We start from the raw sequence: 27,998 nt of genomic DNA, 5'->3' as shown, positions 1-27,998 counted from the left end.
CAACAGAGTGTATAAATTCATTTAATTATATTCTTTTAATTATGGCTTTAGTTTTTCTCCACACACACACAGACTGGAAAAACTTTTATTAACAATGTGAACTTGGACATGGAAACAAACGACATTTCATTGGGAATGTTTGCACCAACTGAACCTGTGTGGCGAACAGGCACAGTGTTACTGTACAGTAATAAAGATACACAGCACAGTGTATTTGTGTGTTCAGACTGCGATGACACAACGTTGAACATGTTTGCTCTGTCATCAACAGAACTTGAAGGCAGATCAGGCTTGAAGCTGTAGACTGAAACAGGATGGGTTGTAGAAAACTTTCACTACAACTGAGACATTTGATTCAAACTATTTACAGAGGCTCTGAGAGACGAGCGAGACAAAGAAACTACGGTGATCATTTTCTAAGTCTGATCTAAATTGTTTTCTCTGCTGTGTTTCTGACTGAAGAACAGGTGAAAATAAAGGTTTTAGAAGGACATTTTTAAAAGTTCCTTAATTCTTTATTCCATCTGTTAAACAGTTGGTTTTGTCCTCGTCATTTTTCTACTTTTTTTTTAATTTGTGAAAAGAGGTGAAAAATGTGAATTTGTTTTTGTAAGGATCAAAAAAACAAATAAAAATAAATATATATATTTAAAAAAATTCCCCACCAGTTGACCAGTAAAAACAAAGGAACTCTGAAAGATTATCTTGGCAAAACATTTTTTCTCCACCTGGCAAAAATTCTTCACAGATGAAAAAAACTGATGGGAAAAAAAAAAAAACTAAATTTTTTTTTTTTACAGAATTTCTAAAAAAAAAAAAATGATCCTGTGAAAAACTTTGTGTTCCCTGCACCTGGTTTTACAAATGGAAAAAAAAGAATTATGAAATTTCAGGCAAAACTATTTTTTCCACCTGTTTCACAGAAAAAAGAAGAAATTAAGGAATTTAGACAAATAATTCTGTCAAAGCTTTTTTCTCCACCAGTTTTACAGATGAAAAAAGAAGGAACTTCAAAAGATCATAAAAAGATTTTTTTTTCCTACTTAAGGAATTCAGAAAAATGATCCTGGAAAAACATTTTCTCCCCCATCAGACAATTATTTTACACCTGATTGAGAGATGAAAAAAAAAATTAAGGAATTTAGAAAAATTACCCCGACAATACGAATACTAGATATGGGATTTTTGCAATATGGAATTTATAAAAATGTTTCTGGAAAACCTGTTTCTCCCCTCCAGGCATTTTTTTTGCACAGGTTTCAAAAAAAAAAAAAAGAACAAGGAAATGACAAGATTTAGGGAAATGATCCTGGCACCTGGCAATTTTTTCCCCAACCAAAAAAAAAAAGGGAATTTTGACAAAAAGGATCCCGGAAAACCTTTTTCCCCACAAGGTTTCACAAAAAAGGAAAAAAGTTTTTGACCAACTGGATCTGGACGAGTCATTTGAATTTGATGAGCGCCCGTATTTATTTGAACACGGAGTACACGGACGCAGAGCTCATTGAAACTGAAGAGCGGACGAGGAGAGAGAGGGAGCAGCAACAGGCAGAGGAACATGTCTGAATCCAGCTAAAGGTAAACACAGACGTTCATTTCTCCTTTCCGTTATGTTGTCAGATAATTATACTAACAATCCGAGCCTATCTGTGTGAAAAAAATGCACTTTTAGTGGACGTATTTTGACGTTGTTTGACACTGTCTGAGTGCCCTATTATTTAATATAGCGCGCGCTCACGGGCTGCAGGCAGGTCAGCCCTAGCTTCATACTGGAGACATGTCACATATTGAACATCCTATCACTCATTTAGACAAAAGGAGATCGGAAAATAGGACCCAGGTTGAAAAAACATTAGTTCCCCTTTAAGGAATTTAGAAAAATGATCCTGGCAAAGTTTTTTTTAATCTGGCAAATAATATTTTTCCACCTGATTCAAAGATTGTCTTTATCATTTTATCCAGCCAAAACCTTTTCTCACCTGTTTTTAAGTCATTAAAACAGAAAATTATTTTGTTCACTAGAATTTTTTTCTCCACTCGCCCTCAGGGCTTCCGTATATATTCTACCATGTGTCTCACATACTTGCTGTCACTTCCAAATATCTGGTCCAAGTCTGCCTGTATAAAACAAACACTGACCTCGGAGTCGAGGTACTTGAACTAAACGAAGCAGACGTTGGTGACTGACAGAGAGAAGATGCAGAGCAGCAGAAGACAGAGGTAGAAAGTCATCAGGTGTTCATGAAGAGTCTGTGCTGTAGCATCGACCCAACAGCAGACAGCACATCACAAGTGTTGTTGAGATGCACTGTCTGAACAGTGACTGAAGATATTTGGCAAAGCAGTTCGTAATGTGTCTCCTGCCTCGACCTCAATCTTAAATCTGTTAATATATTTAATCTCGTTATCTCATTTGGCTCACTGACTCATAACCTGCTACATAAACCCCAGTTGTTTGACTCGAAGCCGTCATGTCCTGCTGCCCCTGAACGCACCTTTGTTCATGATCTGATTCTAAACATATTTCACTTTCACTTTATTTCAAAGCTGCATGTTCCTCGTCGGGGCCGATGAAACCCTTAAAAAGCTTTTGGACTATAACTGAAATATGTCCGGCTGTATCTCACACCATCATATCAACATGTCCTCGTCTATAACATCGCAGTTAACTTCACTCTCTTCGATTTTTCTACGTTGGCTGATTGGCGCCACATTTCTTAAGACTATAAACTTACAGTAGATCCAAAAAGACTTGATATTAAATCGTGAAACCAAAAGGAGCGTTCCTTATTGATCATTCACGTAAGTGGGGAAATGCATTCAATTCTGGGGGCGGCAGGCTGGAGACAGGACAGTGGTGTGAAGTGCCATGGGGCGCCACGTCTAGGCACGCCTGGTGTGAGGTTGTACGTAGAAAACAGGAGGTGTGTTTTTTGACACTTGTCACTCACCGCAGGTGTGTCTTGGCCTTGAGTGAGGCATGTGGGGTTTAGCTAACAGTCAGTTACTGGGGGGCGTCTTATGATTTCATGGTCACGCTTCATTCTTAATCCTTCCTGTTAAACACAGATCCTTCAGGTCACAGTTCTACTCTACAGCTGATACCTGACCCTCCATCTTTGTCTGCTTATGCAGTGGGAATCCAGACACTCTTCCACTGGACGGCGTTCCTCCACATCTCCTCCAGGAGTGAGGGACGACACTGAGTCCAGTCCGTCCCTCCAGCTTCCTTCTGACAGGTCAGACGGAGGGTCTTCAGAGGGCTGCTGCAGGTGTGCTGGAGGTACTGACAGCCCTGCGGCAGAGTGTCAGAGAGCACGAGTGAAGACGATGATGATGATGATATATGGGTGTGATGTGGGTGTTTTAGGTGAACACTGGTGTATGTGTCGGTGTTGAGGCCTCACCTCAGCACTGCCCCAGTACCAGATGGCCCTGATGACGCTGTGATTGGCCAGAGCGGCTGTCAGCTGGTCTCTACTTCCTGTGATGACATTTACCAATCCTGCTGGCAGGTCTGAAGACTGAAGCACCTGAGGAGGAAAATCACTGTTTACAGACACATGTACGTCACCTGATGTCAGACAGAACCGTCAACTCGTTACACTCCGTGACCATTTTCAATTTGCGTCCACTTTAACTAATTTCCATGGCGGAGGAAGAATCGATTTTCCCCAACGAATCACCAGAGAACGACATATCTGCCTGAATCTGATCTCATTTTAACTCCACGCTGATGCAAAGCCATGTGAACACACGTGTCTTATTGGTCGACATCAGTTGTCTTGTGCTGCGTTCAGACGCCTTTCACAAGTATTTAAACCTTTGAACTCTCCCTGAGCAAACTGGTGCCATTTCATTCTTTTTCTTTTTATATTACTGCAAGACAAAACTAAACACACACATAACAACAAAAACAGTAAATATCAAAGTGAATACAGGTCAGTAAATTAACTGTTGTCAGGGGACAAGGTTGTGTTGGTGGTCATGTGTGTGTGTGCGTGCTACACTCTAAAGGTCTGACAGGTGAAAGGATGCGGAAGAGGGGAAAACAAGAAAAGATAAATTACAAAAAAGAAAATAAATAACCAAATAAAGAAAAAAAAATCAAATAATAATAATAAAAAAATAAAGGTGAGGAAGTATATGAAATCTAATCCTTACCTTGTTACCATCAATACCAATAATTAAAATAAATAATAATAAAGTCAGGGTCCCCGTCTGCTGACAGCGAGGCAGCACCAAGGCATCATTAGAAAACTGAACATGCAGGATCAACCAGGTTATTGTTGCATCTTATGGTTATTGATATTAAGTTTGGGCTCAGATTTTATATTGTTATCACTACGTTTTTCATATTGTTTTGTCTACAAATTATTTCTGTTTAATATAATAATTATTAATATTATTGCAGGTGGGTTGTGTTTTTTTATTTTGACACTAATTGGTGTGATTTCTTTCAAAAATATGAAAAAAGTCAGTGAGCAACTTGATACGAAACGTCCCACAATTTTAAAAATAAAATAATAGATGTAGAAGATTATTTTTTAAAAAGCTAGGAAAACAAGTGGCAACCTCCGGGGATGACGAGTGAAGCCAATGCGGAAGTGCCAAAAACTGCAGTTCGTTGAATGGCCACTTGAGGCAGGCTCCAAGAGCGAGTCAATCCCCATAGACCTCCATGTTAAAATGCTCAACTTTACAGCAGAAATAAACATGTTTACAGCCTGGTACAAAAAACAGTTTTAGTCTCTTGAGCTAATTTCCCCTCTCATGACAACTGTATGGGGGGTGAATTTTTTTATAACTCATCCGTTTAAATTTTATTAAGACTTTGAGTGACAGATGGCGCCATCACGGGTGGCTAACTAGCCGCTGGCTGTCTGCTAGGCGTCATCTCAGCTAATTCACAAGTCACTGAACCTGACCTCTCAGCCGTGTTTGTGCCTTTTGGATATTTTGTTTCGTGAGGGAGCTGGCACCAAGCGGGAGCAGCCAACACCACAGGGCTAGCCAAAGTAGCGTAGCTTGTTAGCCTAGTGGCTTGTTAGCCTTAGCTAACTTAGAAGCTTTGAGCGAGGTGGGTGTGTTTAAGCAACCAGGCTTCATTTGGCTTGCCTCTTTGCCCATTTTTGATTGGCCGGGAGTTGGGCGGAGTCAGGCACTGCCAAGATGGCGACGGCTAGAGCCGCCTACTTTGAGCTTCAAACCCGCTCCTCAGAAACTAATGGCTGACGTCACGATGACTATGTCCGTATTTTTATACAGTCTATGTAGGAAAAACTATATTTATAATAATAATAATAATAATAATAAATAATATGTTAAAGAATTATTATAATTGTATGCTCTCTTTCCAGGTCATTTCCTTGTTTGTTTGTTTTTTTACACTCTTTTTTCAAGTTTGCTCCTTCAGTACGACACGTACAAGAGATACTCTGCTAACAACTGACTGGAAAGATCCCGTTGCATAAAACTGCAGAGCCATCATTAATTGTAACGGGCTGGAGGAGCACAGCTTTGGAAAGCTGAGTGATCCAACCCCAGTCAGTCACAATCACAGATTCACTTCTGGTAAAATAAAAAGTGCAAAATGAGGCACTCATCATTAAGAGTGTCCATCAGATTCTCCCAGTCGTGAACAGTCTTCTCAGGATGCCTTAATTTGACATTTATCTCCAGAAACTCAACCATGTTGCAGTGAAGATGGAGTCAGAGGTACTTTATGTTTTTGTCTTTACTTTGGTTACTAAGGTTCTTTAAGCGATCCCTTAAGTATGAGACCACGATAAGGAGAAAAACTTAAATCCTTCAATAAACATTTCAAGGAAACCTTAACTCTCAGAAATCTGTATCTTGACTGGAAACATATCGACATATCGTACGTAGTCGTTACATCGCCCAGCCCTACGACCGACTGGTGGTGCGTCCTGTGACCCAGCCTCTGTTTTAGGGTCTCATATGCCCACACAGATCTCTGTTTATCTGCGCCTGACAAACAATGTGCAAGTATCCTACTTTTACAAAATTTACAAAAAACAAACAAACAAACAAACAAACAAAAAACAGTAGATTGATTACATAGAGGGTTTAGGCTGAGGAGGTGATGGTGTGGTTGCCTGGCAACAACAACAAGGCACAGCAAGTGTTTTCCTTTTTTTTTTTTTAACTGGTGGCATTTAATTAAAGAAAAACAAAAGGCAGAGCGCCTCTCGTTTTGAAACCTGCAAACGCTCCCTGTGACCAGGCGAACATTTACCTGAATGAAAGCCAAGGCTGGAAGTGGATACTTCTGACTGGGGACCATGACGACGGCGTTGCCATTGGCGATGGCTGCCCCAAGAAGTGTCACCATAGAGAGGAGGGGATTCCTGTCAGGGAGGACGACCCCCACGACTCCCAGGGCTTCAGGGAGGGAGAGAGCAGAGCCGGACTGTGGCAGAGGCTGAAGAGGAGGAGGGACACGACGAGATGTTGACGCAGTGCAGAGATCAAAAGTTTTCAAATAAACTTTTTATATTAAAAAAAGGCTCACTGGAGTTCCTCCTTGGACTTTGTCACAGTAAGCCGCCCAATCACTGAGCCTGTTGATGCTGAGCTCCACCTCCTGATCAGCCTCGTCCATTGAGAGACCAGTCTGAGTGTTGATTGATGCGGCTATGTCCCGCCTCTTTGCCTCCAGGCCCTTAGCCAGAGAGTGGAGCGACTGAGCGCGTGCAGACGGTGTCTTTTTCATCCAGCTAGAGGAAGGAAAGATATCAAAGAGACACGTCAGTTTTTTTCAATGTGGACTCTGTTTTCTCATGTTTTAGTGTCTAAGTGACGAATGGGAACAACAAGTTTTGAAACTGGTTCAATATTGAGAGAGAGCGCTGCAGCCAGCAGCAGTGAAACATGCTGCAATGTAACTACTGGGACAATTATGCAACGTCAATTTGTGTCCACTACAGCAGGATTTGGACTTGTGTGGCAGCTCTATGGAAACCCTATGCACGTGGCCTACGCTGTTTATAGCAGCATTTATACTTGTGTGGTGGTGTGTCTGTGTCGCTCTGCAGTTACACCTCCAAAACACTAGTCAGTGGTGGGTTTCTGTGAAGTGCTGTAAAGTTTAGTTGATTCAAAACACACATTAAACACACATTAAACATGGCTTAACAGAGACAGTTTCAAACAAAAATCAGCTTCACTATAACTCGCAGCATTCACAGACAAACACTTGTCTTTATCTGGACACATTTTCCCCACAAATACAACATGCTAACGTTTTTCATTCGCATTAATTGATTTAACTGAAGAAATTACGACCCATACAGATAAAAGGAGGTTTGCCATTGGAATCTTCATCCACTTAAAAAAGGCTTTTGACACAATGGATCATGGTGTTTTGTTAAAGAAGATGGAGATATATGGCATTAGGGGAACTGTACTGATCTGGCTGAGAAGCTATCTAGAAAATAGGCGACAGTTTGTCCAAATTAGGGTTGGGATACGGATCTGGTTCTTTTTTGGAACCGGGTCCAAAGTTCCGGTTCCGGAACCGGTTCCATCACATCTGGAGTAACGGTTCCTAGATTGTAAAAAAAAAAAAAAAAAACCAACAACATCACGTGCATTTCCATTAGAGTGCGGCACGGACCGCATATTTCTGTCCAAACCCGACCGAGCCCGACATTATTTAATGACCAAAGTACTGAGTTTGTGTCACACAGTTGTTATGGTTACAGGGTATTTAACAGGCCGGGCGTGTGCCGTGGGTGCTCAGCGGCGAGGGAGACCTCCATGTTTGAGATGGGAGCGGGCGGCGGGAGGTCCGAGGTTTCCAGAGAGGGGAGCGGTAGAAACAAACAGCCAATGTGTGTGTGTGTTCTGTTCAGGTGTTGTCACGTAAATAACAGTGCCCAAGCATGAATGCATATAAGTATTTTTTTATTACATTGCTGTGGTTAATTTGAGGTAATAGTGTTATTGTAGAAATCAGAGAATCACTTTTTGTTGTTATATATTCTCAGGGAGATGATACAAGCTCTAAATCTGAAATACACACTACACACAAATGTGTATTTTCATCTAATTGTACTGTGCAACAGTTAGAATAAAGTTTTTGTATTTGTATGATTGCATTTGTGTTTATTATATACTTGTTTAAGTATAGCAAGTATAATGAATATAACGTAGGAATCGGTAATAGGAATTGGTAAGGAATCTGAATCGTTAAAATTCTAACAAGTCCCAACCCTAGTCCAAATTGACAATTTTAATTCCACTGGAAGAGACATCAAGTGCGGTGTACCTCAAGGGTCAATATTAGGGCCAATTCTCTTCATTATGTACATGAATGATATTTGTATAGTTTGTACTTCTTGCTGATGATACTAACTTTATCTGTTCTGGTGAGGATTTGCAGCAGCTTTTAGAAAATATCACACATGAAATGAACATATTAAAGAATTGTTTTGATATAAACAAATTGTCACTAAATTTGGACAAAACAAAACTTCTGTTATTTGGAAGACGTAAAACTGACATTCAAATAATAATAGATAATGTAATTATTGGAAGAGTGGACCATACTACATTTCTAGGTGTGACAATTGATGAAAGAATCTGCTGGAAACCCCATTTAAGTTATGTAGGTTCCAAGATGGCAAAGAGTGTGGGTGTTATGAGGAGAACTAGGTGCTTACTGAACCAACAATCCTTGCTTATTTTATATTATTCTCTTGTATTACCATATTTGAGTTACTGTGTGGAAGTCTGGGGTAATACTAACCTGCTCCCTCTGTACATACTACAACAAAGAGCCATAAGATCAGTTCACAGTGTGAGGTACAACGATCACACTAATCCATTGTTTTTGAAGTCATCCACACTGAAATGATCAGACCTGGTAAAATTCAAAACTACACAAATAATCTTCTTCTGGGCATAATTCAAAATTTGTTTCATGAGAGGGAGGGTAATAAAAAGTATCATCTAAGAGGAAAACTCAAATTACAACAACAAAGTGTCAGAACCACTCTAAAAGTATGTGTATTTCTGTTTGCAGGGTAATTCTATGGAATGGTTTAGATGAAGAGGTTAAACTCAGTAAAAATGTTCATTAATTCAAAAGGAAGTTTAGAAAAGGAGTGTTTGAAATGTATAGCAGGGAGGAGGAGGAGGAGGAGGAAGAGGAGGAGGAGGAGGAGGAGGAGGAGGAGGAGGAGGAAAATGACGTAAACTGATGAGATGATTGTGGGGAAGAGGGGATTCAGAGAGTGACTAAGTGTGTTTTCGTTGTATTGGCTCTATTTGTGCTGTCTGGGGGTCGGACTAGATAAGCTTTGCTTCTTCCATCCCTTTTAAAACTGTGTTGTTGTTTGTGGTTGTTACATTGTTTGTTATCAGTGGTGTCCTGTGGATTTGTTGTGTTGTATGTGTTGTATTATTTTGTTTGGTTTGAAATGAATGAATAAACTAAACTAAACTTTAGCACAAGCCTATGGCATTTTACATTGTATAAATTAGCCTAGCAGCTAGCAGAGATTTCCTCTGCTCATATGAAGCCAGGATAAATCACACACAAGACTTAAAATGCTATTTTTGTGGAGACTTTATTGTCTTCACAATTTATTGTTTCTTATCTGTGAAATTAAAGTAAATCAAAGCTTTGTTTCCACTGAGGGAAATGGTTTCAGCTCACAGAGACAGACAGGTCTGCCTGTAGTATAGTATAAACACTCACAATAGCGTAGTCTATGTGTGTAGTCTGCAGCATGGAGCTGACACACAAGTATAAATCCTGCTTAAGCCTGTGGGCTGTCTGCTCCCAGATCACAAACTAAATCAACATTGTGGCTCATTTGGAAACTTGTTTTCATATTACAAACACAGTTCACTGAAATATGTTTCTAAAAAAAATTTGATGTTAAAAATAAGCTGTGCAGTTGCTGAATCTCTCATTTAAAAGTTTTTTGAGAGTTCCCAGAGGTGACGAGTTGCGCTGGACACCCTTGATTTGATAACGTAGCCTAGAATGTAATGCAGATGCCTCGTCTCTCAAAACGCAACACTGCGCTACAAGAACGGGAGTGATGGTTAAAAACTGAAACAGTATGCGTTTCCTGAAGGACAACCACACTGAGCATGTGCTGAACCTTTAATGGTGCGTATGTACCGACAGGTGTAATCAAACTCTGTTGATATACTGTTTGTGTGTCACTCAGCAAATTTGTCAAGTTGAACTTTAACTGGTAATAAACCAGTTCAATAAACACAAAGAGCCCACTGGGTTGTGAAATAGCTGCTGCTTATCTGGATTGTACAGGTGTGTGTCCTTTGTCAAAGTCTGAATAAATCACATTTCACCTATAAAAGTTTGATTCGACCATAAATTACAGATTTAAAGATCTATGTAGCATCAAGAGTAGGTTTTACATTTGACTAGTCAAAGTGTTTCTGCCTGAGTCATCGTCTTGTTTTCCTCATGGGAAAAAGGTCATTGACGGAAAACTATTGGCCTTGATACGGTGCTTGTTGAGGTTGCGAAACAACCACAGACGCAACCTGCCACCATGTTACTGAAAGCTGGCACAGAAAAGGAAGTAGCGCCCGACCTTGTGTTTTCCAGGTGGTTAAAGACGCAGCATGTGTACGGCCCCTTATAGTTAGATAAAGGTCCATTTTTAAAGTCATCATTTTTTCTTATAAATACAGTAATAATAAACTCTATTGATATTGATATTATAAATAAAGTAATAATAAACTCTATTGATATTGATATTATAAATAAAGTAATAATAAATTCTATTGATATTGATATTATAAATAAAGTAATAATAAACTCTATTGATATTGATATTATAAATAAAGTAATAATAAATTCTATTGATATTGATATTATAAATAAAGTAATAATAAATTTTATTGATATTGATATTATAAATAAAGTAATAATAAATTTTATTGATATTGATATTATAAATACAGTAATAATAAACTATTGATATTGATATTATAAATATAGTAAAAATAAACCCTATTGATATTATAAATATAGTAATAATAAACTCTATTGATATTGCACCTTTCCAAACACAGTTCCAAAGTGCTGCACAATAAAACACAGGGGGAATGAAATGAAAATGAATTCTCTGAAACACTGATCAGTTTCATTGATCAGTTTCAGAGGTGTTTAAACCATAACTTCAACAGATACCAGTTCTTACACTTTTTACCTTCCATAATGTCATAACATTGTATTTATGCAGTTTGTTTTCATTCAAAGACACAGAAACATTGAACTCCAATTTGATGTCATTTTATTAGGACTAATGATGGTATAGTCTAATATGATTGACATTGGCGGGAAAAACCTGAGTACCAGGAGAAAACCCATGAGTAGATAATAACAATCTACAGAAGCTGTCAGTGCTATATCGTAGGCAAATGGATTTGCCTGTGTCCCTTTGCCTACGATATAGCACTTATGAGTACCATTACCTGGAGGACACAGACATCTCTGGGAGGCAATTGTTGCCCAGCTCAGGCTGAGCTGGGCAACAATTGCCTCCTCCTCTACCTCCTTCTTCTCGTCTGCTCTAGTTTGTTCTAACCTCTAGAGCATTTTTTTTTCCCAATGTGATGAACATTGGCGGGAAAAACCTGAGTACCAGGAAAAAACCCGAGGAGATGTAATCATCTCTGTCAGTGCTATATCGTAGGCAAATGGATTTGCCTGTGTCCCTTTGCCTACGATATAGCACTTATGAGTACCATTACCTTGATGACTGGGACACAGACATCTCTGGGAGGCAATTGTTGCCCAGCTCAGGCTGAGCTGGGCAACAATTGCCTCCTCCTCTACCTCCTCCTTGTTGTCTACTCTAGTTTGTTCTTCTTTCTAGAGCATTTTTTTTTCCCAATGTGATGAACATTGGCGGGAAAAACCTGAGTACCAGGAAAAAACCCGAGGAGATGTAATCATCTCTGTCAGTGCTATATCGTAGGCAAATGGATTTGCCTGTGTCCCTTTGCCTACGATATAGCACTTATGAGTACCATTACCTTGATGACACAGACATCTCTGGGAGGCAATTTTTGCCCAGCTCAGGCTGAGCTGGGCAACAATTGCCTCCTCCTCTACCTCCTTCTTCTCGTCTGCTCTTATTAGAGCATTTTTTTTTAAAAATGTGATTGACACTGACGGGCGAACCTGAGCACCAGGAGAAAACCCCACATAAATGGAAGAAGCTATGGGAGCTACTGATGCCCAGCCTGAGCTGAACAATCAGCAGCCTCCATTTCTTCCTCCATCTTCTCAGCTCCTCTTGCTTTTGCTGCCTTCTGCTGCATTTTGTTCTTCATCTTCTGCAGCTGGGTCTCTCTGTCGTCTGAAGACCTCCTTGGAAACAGCAAGAAGCGTTTCCTCTTCTTATTGACATACAAGCAGAGGTCTTCCAGTTCCACCTTCTCATCCATCAGCTGTTTGACTTGTGCCTGATGTTTCTCAGCAAGCTCCTCCCAGGCTCTCTGGCTCTGGAGGAGTTCATCATCTTTACGGGTGAGCTCCTCTGTTTTCTCCGAGAGCTTTTCGATGAGACCGTTGTTGTCCTCGGTGAGACGCAGGATCTCAGCGTCTTTCTGTTGGATCTCTGCCTCGACCTTGACTCTAACTTGAGTCTGCTGTGACTCCCAGCTCTGTTGACTTTCTTCAGCCTCTTTGTAGAAGTTGTCCTTGACAGTCTGGAGTGTCTCCTCCCAGGCTCTCTGGCTCTGGAGGAGTTCATCATCTTTACGGGTGAGCTCCTCTGTTTTCTCCGAGAGCTGTTCGATGAGACCGTTGTTGTCCTTGGTGAGACGCAGGATCTCAGCGTCTTTCTGTTGGATCTCTGCCTCGACCTTGACTCTAACTTGAGTCTGCTGTGACTCCCAGCTCTGTTGACTTTCTTCAGCCTCTTTGTAGAAGTTGTCCTTGACAGTCTGGAGTGTCTCCTCCCAGGCTCTCTGGCTCTGGAGGAGTTCAGCAGCTCTGGAGGTCAGCTCTTGTGCTGTCTCTGCAAGTTTGTTAGCGAGACAGCTGTTGTCCTCGGTGAGACGCAGGATCTCAAGGTCTCTCTGATGGATTTGCTCTTCCATCAGAGAGGCCTTGATGGTGAATTCATTCACCTGCGTTTCACATCTTCTGGTGTTTTCCTCCATTTTCTCAGTCAGAGCCTCATATTTAGCCTGCCAGGCTTCCTCGCTCTGCTGGAGAGCAGCATCTTTGCTGGTCATCGCTGTGTGTGCGTCTGCCAGCGTCAGAAGGAGACTCTGTTTCTCCTCACGGATTTTCTGGAGTTCAGCGCCCATCTGATGGATCTGTTTTTCCATCTGGGCTTCCTTCTGCTGATACTCACTCCGTACCTGGCTCTCGACCTCCTGCCTCAAAACCTGCTTGATATGGTTTGATGCAGTTTGTCTTTCAGCCTCATACTTTGCGACCATCTCCTCAAACTGCTGCTTGCTGTTCTTCTCTTGGCGTTGGAGAGACAACGTGAGGTCGTAGTTCTGTGTTTCCAGCTCACAGACTCTCTCAGCGCTTTTTTTGAACTCAGAGCTGAACCCCCTGTCTCTGGCCTCGAGCAGCTCCTCCAGACGCTTGATCTGGTCCTTCTTCTTCTTGATGATGTGGCATAACTTCTGGTTTTCCTCATCAACAAGGTCTCCCCAAGAGGCATTGTTGTGCTGATGGTGGTGATGTTGTGGAGGTCTACGACGGCCCGCAGCATCACCAGCTGGTCTCTGTCTGTTGTTTGTTCTTCTGTCCATCGTTATGTGTATTGATGGCCAACAGACTGCTTGACTCAGAAATACTCACTGTGTGTGTAAAATCGTCTGTGTAATAGACTCAGTACGCGACACGAGTGTGTGACTGAAATTATGTGATATCCTGGGGCTACTTACCAATTTCAATTCCTTTGATCTTTTGATGTGTTCCGTGCGCCGAAGTGTCACAAAGGAGTTGGAACCCTGATGGCCCCGCCCCCCCATGGAATTTAAAAGTGGGCGGGGCTATTCCAGGGAGGGCCCGCCCCCCATCCACTCCACATAGAATTTAAAAGTGGGCGGGGCTATTCCAGAGAGGGTTCCCACAGGTCCTGACAGTTCTTTCAAGTTTTTTTAATTTGAGTGGAAAGAAATTAAGGTCTTGAAAGGTTTATAAAAATAAACACAAACAGACATTTGGTTATTGAAAGTGCTTGAATTCATATATTTGTGCAAAAATGCAAATTGTAGTTGTTTTAATGCTGTCAGCCATCACTGTGACACATTGATAATCGTTGTCTGTGAGCTCCTGTAAAGCTGCTAGTCCTCATTATAAAAGTTCCCAGATGTTGTTTTTGAGGCTAAACGCCAACAAAATGGACTGAAGCTGAATATTTTGTTCAATAAAAGCATGATATCCATCTTGTTTTAATAACTTTTGAATTTTGGACTTAACAATAATTTGGAGTTAAATGTTTTTGGAAACAATCCTACACAGCCTCGACTGGAATCCAATTACAATGTATTACAACCCTGACTCCAAAAAAATAAAAAACAAAAACAAATAAATAAAAACAAAATGCAATAATTCCACAATCGTCCTTGACCAAGGTTCAGTTAAATATGGTAAAATGAAATATATTTAATGTTTAAATTTCGACTCTGATGTGTTGAATGCTCATATACTCCATTATTATTATTATTATCATTTAGTTATGTTTTTGTGCTCATTTTAAACAGCGTCACGACTTCTTTGGAATCAGGATTGTACTGATAATATTAGTGTGACGTGATGTTGAACTGCAACTGTGCAGAAATACTGGGTTGAAACAGCATGAATAGGTTTGGGAAAAAAAATACAAAAAAGCTGTGCAGGATCTGAATGCTGATTCAGAATTCAAATGTCAACAGTATAAATGAAGCTTTGAAGCTTCTAACTGTTCCTCACAGCCCTGAAATGTTGCTGATCTGTTGCTTTTCTATTACTTAATTATTACTTAGTTTATTATGTGCGGCACGGTGGTGCAGTGTTTAACACTGTCGCCTCAAAGCAAGTGAGTCCCTGGTTCAAACCTCGGGGTGGGGGAGCCCTTCAGTGTGCAGAGTGTTGCATGTTCTCCCTGTGTCAGCGTGGGTTTCCTCCAGGTGCTCCAACTTCCTCCCACAGTCCAAAGACATGCAGGTTAATTGGTGACTCTAAATTGTCCGTAGGTGTGAATGTGAGCGTGAATGGTTGTCTGTCTCTATGTGTCAGCCCTGTGATAGTCTGGCGACCTGTCCAGGGTGAACCCTGCCTCTCACCCAGTGTCAGCTGGGATAGGCTCCAGCACCTGTGACCCCTAACAGGATAAGTGGTTACAGAGAATGAATCAATGATGATTTTATCATTATCCTTTGTTGCAACTGTTTTTAAAAAAGGCACAGACAGTCAAGGCTACCAAACACACATCCAAACACAGACAGAATTGCAAAAGTGTGTCTCCTATCAGCTCAGTCCATGTCTGACCTGGACACGTGTCCAAAACACACAGGCACCTGTCTGTGTTCTTTGGCCCAGTTTGCATTTGTTTGTGTGTGTCAAAGCTCTCACCCAGGCTGGACTTTGGCAGCAGCCTCCACAGCATTGCGGACGTCCTTCCGACCTCCATCTGGACAGTAGGCTAACACGCTGCCGCCCCCTGGTGACTGCACCGCCACACTGCAGCCAGACACTGATTTACATGCTTTACCAGCAACAAACTGCAGGTAGGACTTCGGAGCACTGAGGGGGGAGGACGGAGGGAGAGGTATGTGGCAGACGTGCAAAATCCCATTTATCCTGCACAGCATGCTGTTATTTAAGTACTTACAGTTCATACACAATGTGCTTATAACTTTTTTTTCTTTGACCTTCATTTGGCCAGGAGTAAAAGACTCACTGAGACCTTTTTTAATGAGGTCAAGACAAGCAGCAGCACAAATAATACAGCTGCAGACAAAAGACAAACATTAAACAATTTAAAATGAGAAAAACTCACAGACATATAGATTAATTTGGAGCGGATCATGTGAAGGTCATATATTCTAATCCTCACTTCCTGTGGGCTACAGCAACACTAAACCCCTGAGCTTGCCTGAGAAGGACTAAATGCACAAAGCTGCTATTTTGAAATATCCCATGGAGAGAGACTCTCACTGCAGCCTGTTCTATTTTGTTGTGAAAATGTGGGCGTGCAGCCTCGTTCTGTGGACGATAAACCAGGTGCAGACTTCCATCTGTGTCACCGCTGATGAGGAAATACAGCGAGTGCTGGACGGAGCAGTGAGTGACAACAACCCCGCCCACATTTAAGAGGACTGTCTGAACAGACCGAGGGTCTAGGTACCATGTCTGAAGGCTTACTGCTGGTTCCAAAGGGACTGGACTGAAAGGGTTTGGTGGAGACGTGGCGTTAGTCTACGAGTGGAGGAGGCAGACCATCCAACTTGAATTTACAGACAGCGATGGTGATTAAAGATTTGTCATAAATCTCAGTGCTCTATGGGTAACAGTATCCAGGGTGTGTAGACGTAAGATCACCACAGTCCAGCACAGACATAAAGGTGGCAGCAACAAGTCTCCTTTTGGTCTCAAAGGAAGAGCAACACTTGTTTCAAAAATAAAAATTCAATTCAAACTTCAGTTTTTTTCTGATGTGAGGCTTTAAAGACAATCATAAATCAAATTCCAAGATACTTGTAAGACTTCATCTCAGAAAAAAGTATTAAAAAACCCACCTGGCAGCGTCACAGTCTTCAGGAATGATTGCTGGAGACGCTGCTGTTCCAAACTTTGAGTAGTCCATAGAGATGGGCGAGGAGCGAGGAAGAGGAGGAGAGGACGAGGACGGACGTAGGAACTGGTACAGACCCTGTAAGAGAGCAGAGAGGACATCAACATTCAGGACAAGACTGATATGTTTGTGTCTGGTGTGTACAGACCGCCAAAATAAAAGTGGTAAAGGGCCGAGTCCAAACTGGGACTGAAACCTCAAATTAAGGGTGTGATAATCTGTGAAACCCACCTCTTGTCCTCCGTCAGTGCAGGTGCCGCTGTCTTTGTGACCAGAGACAGGCAGACAGGGGTCGGACACAGAGTGGGAATTCACCCACACAGAGCCAACTGACAGACTGAGGACAGAAGAAGAAGAGGGAAACATGAGTTGGAGTAAAAGATCCTTCAGAGCAGACGTTTTCCAAAAGCACAGGTGTAAATAATAACATGAACAATGGCTCCATTACATAGTCGTCCCTGTAAACCATGTCACTGACTGTGTTTACACCAACAAAATGTTCAGTTACACAAAAAAAGACAATATTCCTACTCAATGTGTCATAGTGAATATCTAAACTAAATATGCTGTATAAATGATCAGCATCTAAATCAGACATGGATTTTGAATAATAGCAGATAAAAGATCAAATAGAAGATAAAAAGAAGTGTGTGAGTGTGTGAACCTCTTGGCTGTCTCCAGAGCCAGTGTGAGGTCTTCAGTCCAGATGGAGGCTGCCTGACCATGAGGGCTGTGGTTTCCTGTGAAGAACACACACTGTTAAGCAGGATTTATACTTCTGCAAAGAATCGACAGTGTCCCCCACGCCGTAGCTTGATGTGTACTTATCCAGAAATGTAACTCCACGTTGCAGCGACGCAGACCTCCTGTCTGTCTCTGTAAGCTGAAACCATTTCCCTCAGTGGAAACAAAGCTTTGATTTACTTTAATTTCACAGATAAGAAACAGTAAATTGTGAAGACAATAAAGCCTCCACTAAAATAGCATTTTAAGTCTTGTGTGTGATTTATCCTGGCTTCATATGAGCAGAGGAAATTTCTGCTAGCTGCTAGGCTAATTTATACAATGTAAAATGCCATAGGCTTGTGCTAATAATGTTAGCATGTTGTATTTGTTTGGAAAACGTGTCTAGTATAAGACAGTTGTTTTGTCAGTGAACCTTGTGAGCTGTAATGGAGCTGAATTTTGTAACGTTACGTTTGTTAAATGTTGCTGTTGTCCCTGGCTTAATATGAGCAGAGGAAAAGTTTGCTAGCTGCTAGGCTAATTTATACAATGTAAAATGCCATAGGCTTGTGCTAATAATGTTAGCATGTTGTATTTGTTTGGAAAACATGTTTAGTATAAGACAGTTGTTTTGTCAGTGAACCTTGTGAGCTGTAATGGAGCTGAATTTTGTAACGTTACCTTTGTTAAATGTTGCTGTTGTCCCTGGCTTCATATGAGGAGAGGAAAAGTCAGCTAGCTGCTAGGCTAATTTATACAATGTAAAATGCCATAGGCTTGTGCTAATAATGTTAGCATGTTGTATTTGTGGGGAAAATGTGTCCAGATAAAGACAAGTGTTTGTCTGTGAATGCTGCGAGTTATAGTGAAGCTGATTTGTGTTTGAAACTGTCTCTATTAAGCCATGTTTAATGTGTGTTTAATGTGTGTTTAATGTGTGCTTAATGTTTGTTTTGAATCAACTAAACTTTACAGCACTTCACGGAAACCCTGCTGCCGACTAGTGTTTTGAAGGTGTAACTGCAGAGTGACACAGACACCACTGCACAAGTATAAATGCCCACAATGATGTAGGCTCTGCATCGAGCTGGCACACAACTATAAATCCACCATTACTGTGGTACTTGTGGAAACTGAGTGTTAGTGTGACTTTGGTGTTTTAAAAAGGGCCGTTTGGATTCAACTAAGTCACACAATAACACAAACTAACGGACTGATCAAGGCAGTGACAGACCAGCAGCTCCTGTGTTCAGCAAGTTAAAATGACTGTTTTTCTCCATGGAGTTTGACTCTTGGTTCAGTTCCCTGTCAGGGTGGGCTGTTTGGGAAGTACTGAGGATACAACTGGATAAATGAGACTTAGATTACACCGCACAAGATGTGTGGGTTTTGAATGGATGTTTTGATGTAGTTTAGCTGCTGTTAAATGTGGACCCCTATGACTTCACTACATCAAGAGTTTTTTCCCTTTTTCACCTCGAAGGCTTTCAAGATCTAGAATTACCACCCCGCGGTAATACCGTTATCTTCATGAATACAACATAAGATGGGGTCAGTAGTCAATTTACAAACTGTCATTTGGGGGTTGAAGTATTCCTTTAACTGTCAAAAACTTTTCACTCATTCATCTCCATCACTTTCAGAGGCTATCTTACCGAGCGTCACTGCCTCTGTGTTGCTTCTGAAGGTCATGAGCGGCAGCAGCGGTCCAGGAGGAGGGCTGACCACGAATGGAGAGGAGGGGGCTGCCCTGCAGAGCACTGTGGGAGGGTACTGAGCACCTGAGGGGGGGGCAGCGCAGGACTGAACTAACTGGGGACCAGAGAGAGAAAAATAACTGGTTTTTATTTACCAAGTTAGAAACTTAAACACCTGTTCCTTACCGCTCCCTCAGTTTCCTACACCTTGGTGTCGGCATACATTCAAATAATATAAGTCCAGTTAGTTTGCATCACCTCAGTTCTGCTCTACTCTCAGTCAGAGTCCTGCACCTGATGGGTAACGCCCAAAAAAGCTGTGCGACAGGCAAAACCACGTATATGCATAAATTCACGGGTTTCTCACAAATGGACCTGTGCAGGGCTCTGCTCTCAGTAACTCGTCTGGTGCGTCGCTGCAGCTCAACACAGCTGATGTTTGCGTGTCTGACTCACCATCGCCCCCTGATGCTGAGCGTCCTGTACTGCAACGTCCACCAGGAGCCTGGCCCCATCACTGTGCAGGGACACACACTTCATCCCGGCCATACGGAGCCTGAGACGAGCCACGACACTGTCCAGCACGCTCTCCTGCACACACAGCACCCAGTGGACCTGAGGGGGGAGAGGAGGAGATGATTGGTAAAGAATCGCGGTGGTCGTGGACACACTCTGTCCTTCTATAGACGAAACTCATTGATGTTAATCACCTCTCGTTTCCTCTTGAACACCGCCTCCATCACTCCGTCCACTGCGCTGTCAATGTCAGCTGACTCAAAGATGATGAAGGGACAGCTAGCGCCGATGTAGGGCGAGATAGAAACGGGAACGCCCATCCCTGCTGTGGCCGTACACAGCGTCACCCCGTCCTGAAACAGACGTGAGGAGGCCGTGCTGTAATGATTCAGGAGTTCTAGGAACATTTAAAACAGCTTTGAAAGCTTCAGATGTGACGTTACTCTCTTCTGGTTTTCTCACACACACCTGCTTGTTGCCGCTGTAGGTGACGTAGCTGATGCTGGAGTTCTGGGCCACTTTGGCGCCCAACGACAGGTCACTTCCTGTTAAAACATTAAGAGCTCCGGCAGGAAGTCCTGCTCCTGTAAAAAGCTGTGCCAACAGGAGCGCTGGAGGGGCGCTGCTCCGACCAGGGACAACAATGACAGAGTTCCCTAAAAGAAGGCACGACTCAGTTATAATTCACAACAAAAACTGACAAAAAAACTAACAAAAAATAATGAGCTGCAGTGATCAGCTAATTAGTAGTTAATTAATTAATAGTTACCCATGGCCAGTGCTGGCAGGACTTTGAGCATGAGGGAGTAGAGAGAGCAGTCATCAGAGACGACCACGGCCACCACACCTGGAAAACAGGAAAAACAAACAAATGAACAAAAACTATTGAAAATTAACGATGTGTACGTGTAGGACCTGCTCCTGGATCAACATCGCAATCAACCAATCACAGCCCTCTGACATCATCAGTGTGCTGTTCCTGTGCTTCTTTCAAAATTCCTTTGTGCTTCTTCAGAGCTAAGCTAGTTTCCCAAAATTAAGTTCATACAACTGAATAAAATCTTCAGTAACACCTAACAAAATCCTTACATGCTACTGCAGGGTTAGCTAGTTAGCTTGCTAACTCTGTATGCTACGCTAATGAGTAAACTTGCCAATAGACTAGAATATCAGTGAGGTAGCTTGCTATTTAGGCACGCTATGCTAACAAGTAAACTCGCCAATAGGTTAGAATAGTGTTTACAACTATTAAGGATAATATAATTTTTCAGTCGGAAAAACCTGCAATCATCACAATTTAACAGCCTATCCAGTTAGAAAGCTAACTCACTAATATTCTGGTTGACTGGCAAGTTTACTCATTAGCATGGCCTACCTAGTACACAAGCTAACTCGCTAACATTCTAGTCTACTGACAAGTCTGCTCGTTAGCATGGCCTACCTAGTTAGCAAGCTAGCTCGCTAACATTCTAGTCTATTGGCAAGTTTACTCGTTGGCATGGCCTGCAATGTTAGCAAACTAACTCTCTAACATTCTATTTTATTGGCAAGTAAAGCCTACCTGGTTAGCAAGCTAACACGCTCATATTCTAGTCTATTGACAAGGTGCCCAATTAGCACCTTAACAACTTAACAAACTAACTTGCCAAAATTCTTGTCTACTGGCCAGTTTACTCGTTAGCATGGCCTAACTACTTAGCATGCTAACTCCTTAATATCTAGTCTACTGGCAACTTAACTTGCTAGCATGACTTACCTACTTAGCAAGCTAACTCGCTAGTATTATAGTCTATTGGCAAGTTTACTTGTTAGCATATCCTACCTACTTAGCAAGATAACTTGCTAATATGCTAGTCTATTGACAGTTTTGCTCATTAGCAGTTACCTAGCTAGCGAGATAACTTGCTAATATTCAAGTCCATTCGCAAGTTTACTCATTAGCATAGCTACCTAGTTACCAAGCTAAATCGCTAATATTCTAGTCTATTGGCAAGGTTACGTGTTAGCATGGCCTATCTACTTAGCATACTAAATCGTCAATATTCTAGTCTATTGGCAAGGTTACTTGTTAGCATGACCTACCTACTTAGCATGCTAGCTCCCTAATATTCTAGTCTGCTGGCAAGTTTACTCGTTAGCATAGCTACCTAGTTACCAAGCTAAATCGCTAATATTCTAGTCTATTGGCAAGGTTAATTGCTAGCACAGCCTACCTACTTAACAAACAACCACTAATATTCTACACTATTGGCAAGTTTACTTGTTAGCATAGCCTACCTATTTAGCAAGCTAACTTGCTTATAGTCTATTCTATTGGCAAGTAAAGCCTACCTAGTTACCAAGCTAAATCGCTAATATTCTAGTCTCTTGGCAAGTTCTCTTGTTAGCATGGCCTACCTACTTAGCAAGCTAACTGGCTTCTATTCTATTGGCAAGTAAAGCCTACCTAGTTAGCAAGCTAACTCGCTAACATCCTAGTCTATTGGCAGGTTTACTTGTTAGCATAGCCTGTATCTAGCCACTGAATATTGTGCCACTTGCTGATGTCTTCGAAGGGCTGCAGGCTGGACTCAAACTCAGTTACCATTTGTCAGATTTTTGATCTTTGGTGGTTAACGTTGCTCGACAAGCTACACACAGTTAACCTCACCCAGTGGTGTCCAGTCAGTGATGAGCGTGTCTCTGAGCTGAGCCCAGCCGCTGTAGTACTGCAGCAGTCTGACGAGGGCGGAGGGCGAGCAGGCGGCGTCACACAGCTCACACAGCTCCGACACACACTGACCATGCTGCCCGAGGACACTCACCAACCTGTTGATGGAGGACAGGATGTTAGGGCAGTGGACAAGACAGTCAGTGCTGAGCTTCCTGAGGTTTATCGTACCTGAGCAGCACTTTGGCTCTCTGGTAGCAGCTCAGGCTGCTCCACGCCTTGTAGCTATTAACAGCAGAGGAGGCGCACTGGGAAACGTCTTCCTCCACAGCGCACGCTGTGCTGCACACGTTAACACCTGGAGACCAGAGGAGGAAAAACATGCATGTGGTCAGTTTATACAGAAGCCCTGAGAGGCAGGTGGAAAAATTCTGGTGATCAATTTCTTAAGTCTGATCTCAATTTTTTCCTGTGTTTGGACAGGATCATTTTTCTAGATTCCTTAATTTTTCTTAATCTTTAAAAAAAAAACATGGAAATTTTTTTGTAGGGCCAGTTTTTCTAGGTCCCTTAATTTTTTTTAACATGTGAAACAGCTGGGAAAAAAGGTGTGTCAGGACATTTTTTCTAGATTCTTTAACTTTTGGAAAATCTGTAAACAGGTGGGAAAAAAATTGTCAGGACAATTTTTTTCAGGTTCCTTAATTTTTCTTTTTATTTGTAAAACAAGTTGGAAAAACATTTTGTCAAGATTATTTTTCGAGGGTCATTAATTTGTTTTTGAAGTTGTGAAACAAGTGGAGAAAAAAAATTATAGGGACAATTTTTTAGTTTCTTTTTTTTATCTGTAAAACAGGTGGGAAAATAAAGTTTTGTGAAGATTATTTTTCTAGGTTTCTTAATGTATTTTTTTTAAAATCCGTGAAACAGGTGGAATTTTTTTTTCTGTCAGGACATTTTTTCTAGTTTCCTTAACTTTTTAAAATCTGTAAAACAGGTGGAAAAAAGTTTTGTTAAGATCGTGTTTCTAGGTTCCTTTTTTATTTTTTTTAAAATCTGTAAAATGCAGAGAAAAACGTTTTGTCTGGATTATTTTTCTAGGTTTCTAGGTCGAGCTGTTTTTACCTTTAGAATCAGTCAGGGAGCAACTCTGTCTGTCAGCTGGACGGACAAACTTCCCATCAATGAACAGACCCAGAGAACGGGAATGATGCTGTAGCCAGGCCTGGAGGAGGACAGAGTGACAGTCAGTGTTCACTTATCAATCAGATCTCGACTCCTGATTAAATAAAAATATATATGAACATACTCTGATGTCTGCAGTGCAACCTCTCTCATCTGAGTGTAGATGCATGTTGGATGAGCTTAGGTGCTCTGGCTCTTACACACTCATACTCATGTTATGAAAGAAACATCTTTCTTCCAAAAATAAACTTTTCATGTGTGAGAGAACGGGAATATTTCCTCACAGCTGCAGAAAAGCAAAAATCTGCCCAGCTGACTTTAGAAGAACTGTATTAATGTAATAATAATAACAATAATACATTAGTTATATGACGCTTTTCTGGTGTGTTTGAGGGATTTCTTGAATGTTGAGAGTGGAGCAGGATTTATAATTGTGCAGCAGCTCTATGCAGAGCCTACGCTGTTGTGAGCATTTATACTTGTGTCACTCTGCAGTTACACCTCCAAAACACTAGGGGGCGGTGGAGGTTTCTGTGAAGTGCTGTAAAGTTTAGTTGATTCAAAACACACATTAAACACTCATTAAACATGGTTTAATAGAGACAGTTTCAAACACAAATCAGCTTCACTATAACTCGCAGCATTCACAGACAAACACTTGTCTTTATCTGGACACATTTTCCTCACAAATACAACATGCTAACGTTATTAGCACAAGCCTATGGCATTTTACATTGTATAAATTAGCCTAGCAGCTAGCAGACTTTTCCTCTGCTCACATGAACATTACATTGAACATTGAATATTATACAAAAGGTAACGTTACAAAATTCAGCTCCATTACAGCTCACAAGGTTCACTGACAAAACAACTGTCTTATACTAAACACGTTTTCCAAACAAATACAACATGCTAACGTTATTAGCACAAGCCTATGGCATTTTACATTGTATAAATTAGCCTAGCAGCTAGCAGAGATTTCCTCTGCTCATATGAAGCCAGGATAAATCACACACAAGACTTAAAATGCTATTTTTGTGGAGGCTTTATTGTCTTCACTATTTATTGTTTCTTATCTGTCAGGAGGAAGAGAGCAGCCGAGCAAGCTTTCAAATTCTACTCCACATTATAGTGTGCTAATATCATAATAAATAATGAACACTTCCTGTCATAATGCCTCTAACTGGGGCCCGTCTGACACTGACGTACCTGAGAGACACCCAAACCTATGCTCACGTTTTATTGGTCAGGATGATGCCACCTCAGCTGGACAGTGACTGATAAAAGACGAGAGCGTGTCAACTATTTACAGACAGAGGACCAAAGTACAGAGGCGAATCTCTCTGTGAACCACTGAGCTCATTTCCAGTTAGCTGCACAGATCAAACTACAGCTGGTGTCACGTTATAATAATTCCCCACAGATACATTCTTCTTTGATGACCTGAATTCAGTGTGTTGTTATAAAGACAAACAGCAGAGACGAGATCAGACATGTCACCAACAAATCATCTGACCAGCTCCTGCATTTAACACCTGCTCTCACAGTGGAGGGATGGAACTGAGTACAATTACTCAAGTACTGTACTTAAGTACAAATTAGAGCTACTTTGCTTGAGTATTTTCTTTTCATTACACTTTCTGCTTCGACTCAACTACACGTCAGTAAGGCTGCAACTAACAGTTATTTTCACTGTTGAATAATCTGTCAATTTTCTAGGTTAATTGATAAGTTGATTGGTCAGAAAATGTCAGAAAATTATTTTAGAAAATATCCATCAGTGTTTCCCAAAGCCCGAGATGACGTCCTCAAACATCATGTTTGTCCTCAACCCAGAAATATTCAGTTTACTGTCACACAGGAGGAAAGAAACCAGAAAATAATCACGTTTAAGACTCTGGATTTAGAATTTTGAGTTTTCTTTTTCTTAAAAAATTCCTCAAACCGATAAATCAATTATGATATTAGTTGGTGAGTAATTTAGTAGTTGACAGCTCATCAATAAATTGTTGCCGCTCTACATTTCTAAGGGAAATATTTCACCTTTTTGCTTCACCACATTTATCTGACAGCTTTAGTTACTTTACAAATTAAGATTTTCACACTCAAAACACACAGAAAGCTTCTCATATATATATATATATATATATACACATATATATATATGTATTTGTCCTCTTTAGCTGGTTTCACCTGAGCTGTCTTTGTTTTCTAGATGTGTCTGTGTGTGGGAATTGTGTTGGAATTCAATAAAAAAGTTTTGTTATAAATTAAGCGACTACACAGTTTATACAACTGAAATGATTGGTAGATAAATCGATTATTTTTAAGTAATTAAAGACATTTATTAAGAAATGAAAGATTTTTTTTGTAAAAATTTTTTAAGGAAAGATGACAAACATGGCTCCAGCAAGGGCTGGCTCAATTTTCAGATTTTCACTACACGGTTAGCGTGGCCAAAAAAAAAAAAAAAAAATCACGATGACAGATGTCACAAAATGCATTGGAAAAAAATTAATTAAAAAACGATCAGTGAAATTCATATTTTAACTTCATTTATGGCGCATTTTGTCTCTTTTTGGGGGCAAAGATAACTATAACTGTACAAAACTGTAGCCAACAAATATTATATTATATTATATATATATATATATATATATTATCATATGTGTCTTATTGAAATACTATCAGTATTTCACAGTAACAGACAATAAAGATACAGTGTGACACCCCTGGTTGAATCTTTGTGAGGATCTGCTGCTCTTTCTTTCAATTGTTTAAATCTATTTAAAATAATTTTGAGTTTGTTTCAGTTTTCTTTGAGACTTTTCTGCACTGAGTATTTTTTTCTTTTAATACTTTTGGTGCATTTTCCTAATCATACTTACACACTTTTACTTGCAGGGCTTTTACTTGTAAGAATATTTTGGCTACACTATAATGTGATTTTTAATGACTTTTTTGACCAATTATACAATGACTTTTTATAAATTTCGACATTCTAAACTTTGATTTTTTTTACATTCAATACCATTACGTTTTACATTCTTCATACTGTAGTATTACTTTTTGTGAATTGTTTTGACATATTATAGTATTACATTTTATCATTTTTTTGGACAATGTATACTATGACTTTTTTGGATTCATTTTTTATGACTTTAAAATGATTTTTTGACCAAATTTACAATGACTTTTTATGAATTATGACATTCTATACATTGATTTTTTTTAAATGACTTTTTTGACATACAATACTATTATTTTTTAAAAAAATATTTCATACTGCAGTATTACTTTTTTATGAATTGTTTTGACATACCTATGTTTTTTAAAATATACTGTAAGTATTATATATATATATATATTTTTGTTTACATATTATATGATGCCTTTTTCTAATTATTTTTTTTATGGTATAATATAATAATAAGACTTTATGATTATTTTTTCCAACTATAGAATGACTTTTTAAGATTTTTTTTTGACATGTTACACTATAACTTTATTAAGATGTTTCCCCCCCACCCCTCGTATTTGTTCAGCACTTTCACTTCAGTAAAGAATCTGAACACTTCCTCCATCACTGTGTTGACACCAGAGAGTCAAGATGTCAGGTTAGACTGTGGGGGACGGAGGACACTCAGCTGATGACACTTCAGTCAAAATGGAGACATGTGTCCAAACATCTGACATTTCATAACTAAGTGCTGTACAGTCTAAAGTCACGTGTTTGTCCTGTGAGTTACAGTCAACTGACAGTTAATGAACTTCACATGGGTGACATACTTGAGCAGGAACATGCTAACCTCAGTGAGCAGTGAAACATGCTAACATCTGTCAGGACGCAGTTTAACATCAGTTTCACTCCAACGACAGACGTTCAGTCTCCTGCTGTGACTCAAGCTTGATAAGTTTACCTGTGCAGTGGCGCTGCTGGAAGCTGCTGCAGGTCCGGACTCCATGCTTTGAAAAATGTCGTGCACAGTCTTGATGGTGCTGCCAGCCATAATAGTTACAAGTCACACCGGAAGTGTTGTGTCTTCGTTTCTGGGTTGCGTTAATGAAGAATATTTACTTTGTTAACTTTGTAAAGGTGGTACTTGAAATTAAGGAAGATAAAAGGACGACTGATGTCCCACTCCACGTCAAACACAGCGTGCTAGCTTCCCTCCCACTAACTCGAGACCTGCGCTGTGGCGGCGGACGTGCAGATCTGACATACACGGAGCGAGAGGCTTCACCCATGCGTACTTCCGGTGTTGTGTCTCGGGGTTCATTTAATGAACTGTATTTAGGCAAACAACGTGATGTTTACGGTTTTTACAACTAACAACAGCCATTTTAGATATAAATTTAATTCCGTCGAAACAACTATTGGATTTTAGCACGTGGTTCCGAATT

At 40.5% G+C, this 27,998-nt stretch overlaps 2 protein-coding genes across 2 annotated transcripts; both read right to left on the bottom strand.

Annotated features, from left to right (window-relative positions):
• Positions 1-16: 16 nt before the first annotated feature.
• On the bottom strand, positions 17-27,809 carry aldh16a1 (aldehyde dehydrogenase 16 family, member A1). The gene is made up of 17 exons (XM_049561051.1): positions 27,515-27,809; positions 23,535-23,634; positions 22,641-22,767; positions 22,410-22,567; positions 20,529-20,606; positions 20,228-20,415; positions 19,954-20,112; positions 19,700-19,858; positions 19,202-19,358; positions 17,485-17,560; positions 17,052-17,157; positions 16,765-16,898; positions 15,599-15,769; positions 6,536-6,740; positions 6,260-6,445; positions 3,408-3,533; positions 17-3,295 (listed from the first exon to the last, which is right to left on the bottom strand). The coding sequence occupies exons 1-17, from the start codon at positions 27,602-27,604 to the stop codon at positions 3,128-3,130; spliced, it is 2,388 nt and encodes a 795-aa protein (XP_049417008.1). The 5' UTR covers positions 27,605-27,809; the 3' UTR covers positions 17-3,127.
• On the bottom strand, positions 12,131-15,581 carry LOC125879291 (citron Rho-interacting kinase-like). Its single transcript, XM_049561086.1, has 2 exons — positions 13,927-15,581; positions 12,131-13,839 (listed from the first exon to the last, which is right to left on the bottom strand). Exon 2 carries the CDS (start codon positions 13,789-13,791, stop codon positions 12,244-12,246), a length of 1,548 nt encoding a protein of 515 aa, XP_049417043.1. The 5' UTR covers positions 13,792-13,839; positions 13,927-15,581; the 3' UTR covers positions 12,131-12,243.
• Positions 27,810-27,998: the final 189 nt, after the last annotated feature.

This window comes from Epinephelus fuscoguttatus, linkage group LG19 (genome assembly GCF_011397635.1).
Source record: "Epinephelus fuscoguttatus linkage group LG19, E.fuscoguttatus.final_Chr_v1".
Lineage (NCBI taxonomy): Eukaryota > Metazoa > Chordata > Actinopteri > Perciformes > Serranidae > Epinephelus > Epinephelus fuscoguttatus.
The sequence above is the reverse complement of the archived record's forward strand: the minus strand, read 5'-3'. Positions and strand labels throughout refer to the sequence as shown.

Excerpts from the sequence above, each read along its gene's own strand:
- LOC125879291 (XM_049561086.1), bottom strand. The coding sequence starts at position 13,791 with ATGGACAGAAGAACAAACAACAGACAGAGACCAGCTGGTGATGCTGCG.
- aldh16a1 (XM_049561051.1), bottom strand. The coding sequence starts at position 27,604 with ATGGCTGGCAGCACCATCAAGACTGTGCACGACATTTTTCAAAGCATG. Across the intron at positions 23,635-27,514 it reads CCAGCAGCGCCACTGCACAG|GCCTGGCTACAGCATCATTC; the intron begins GTAAACTTATCA and ends GTCCTCCTCCAG. Across the intron at positions 19,859-19,953 it reads TGTTCAAGAGGAAACGAGAG|GTCCACTGGGTGCTGTGTGT; the intron begins GTGATTAACATC and ends CTCCCCCCTCAG.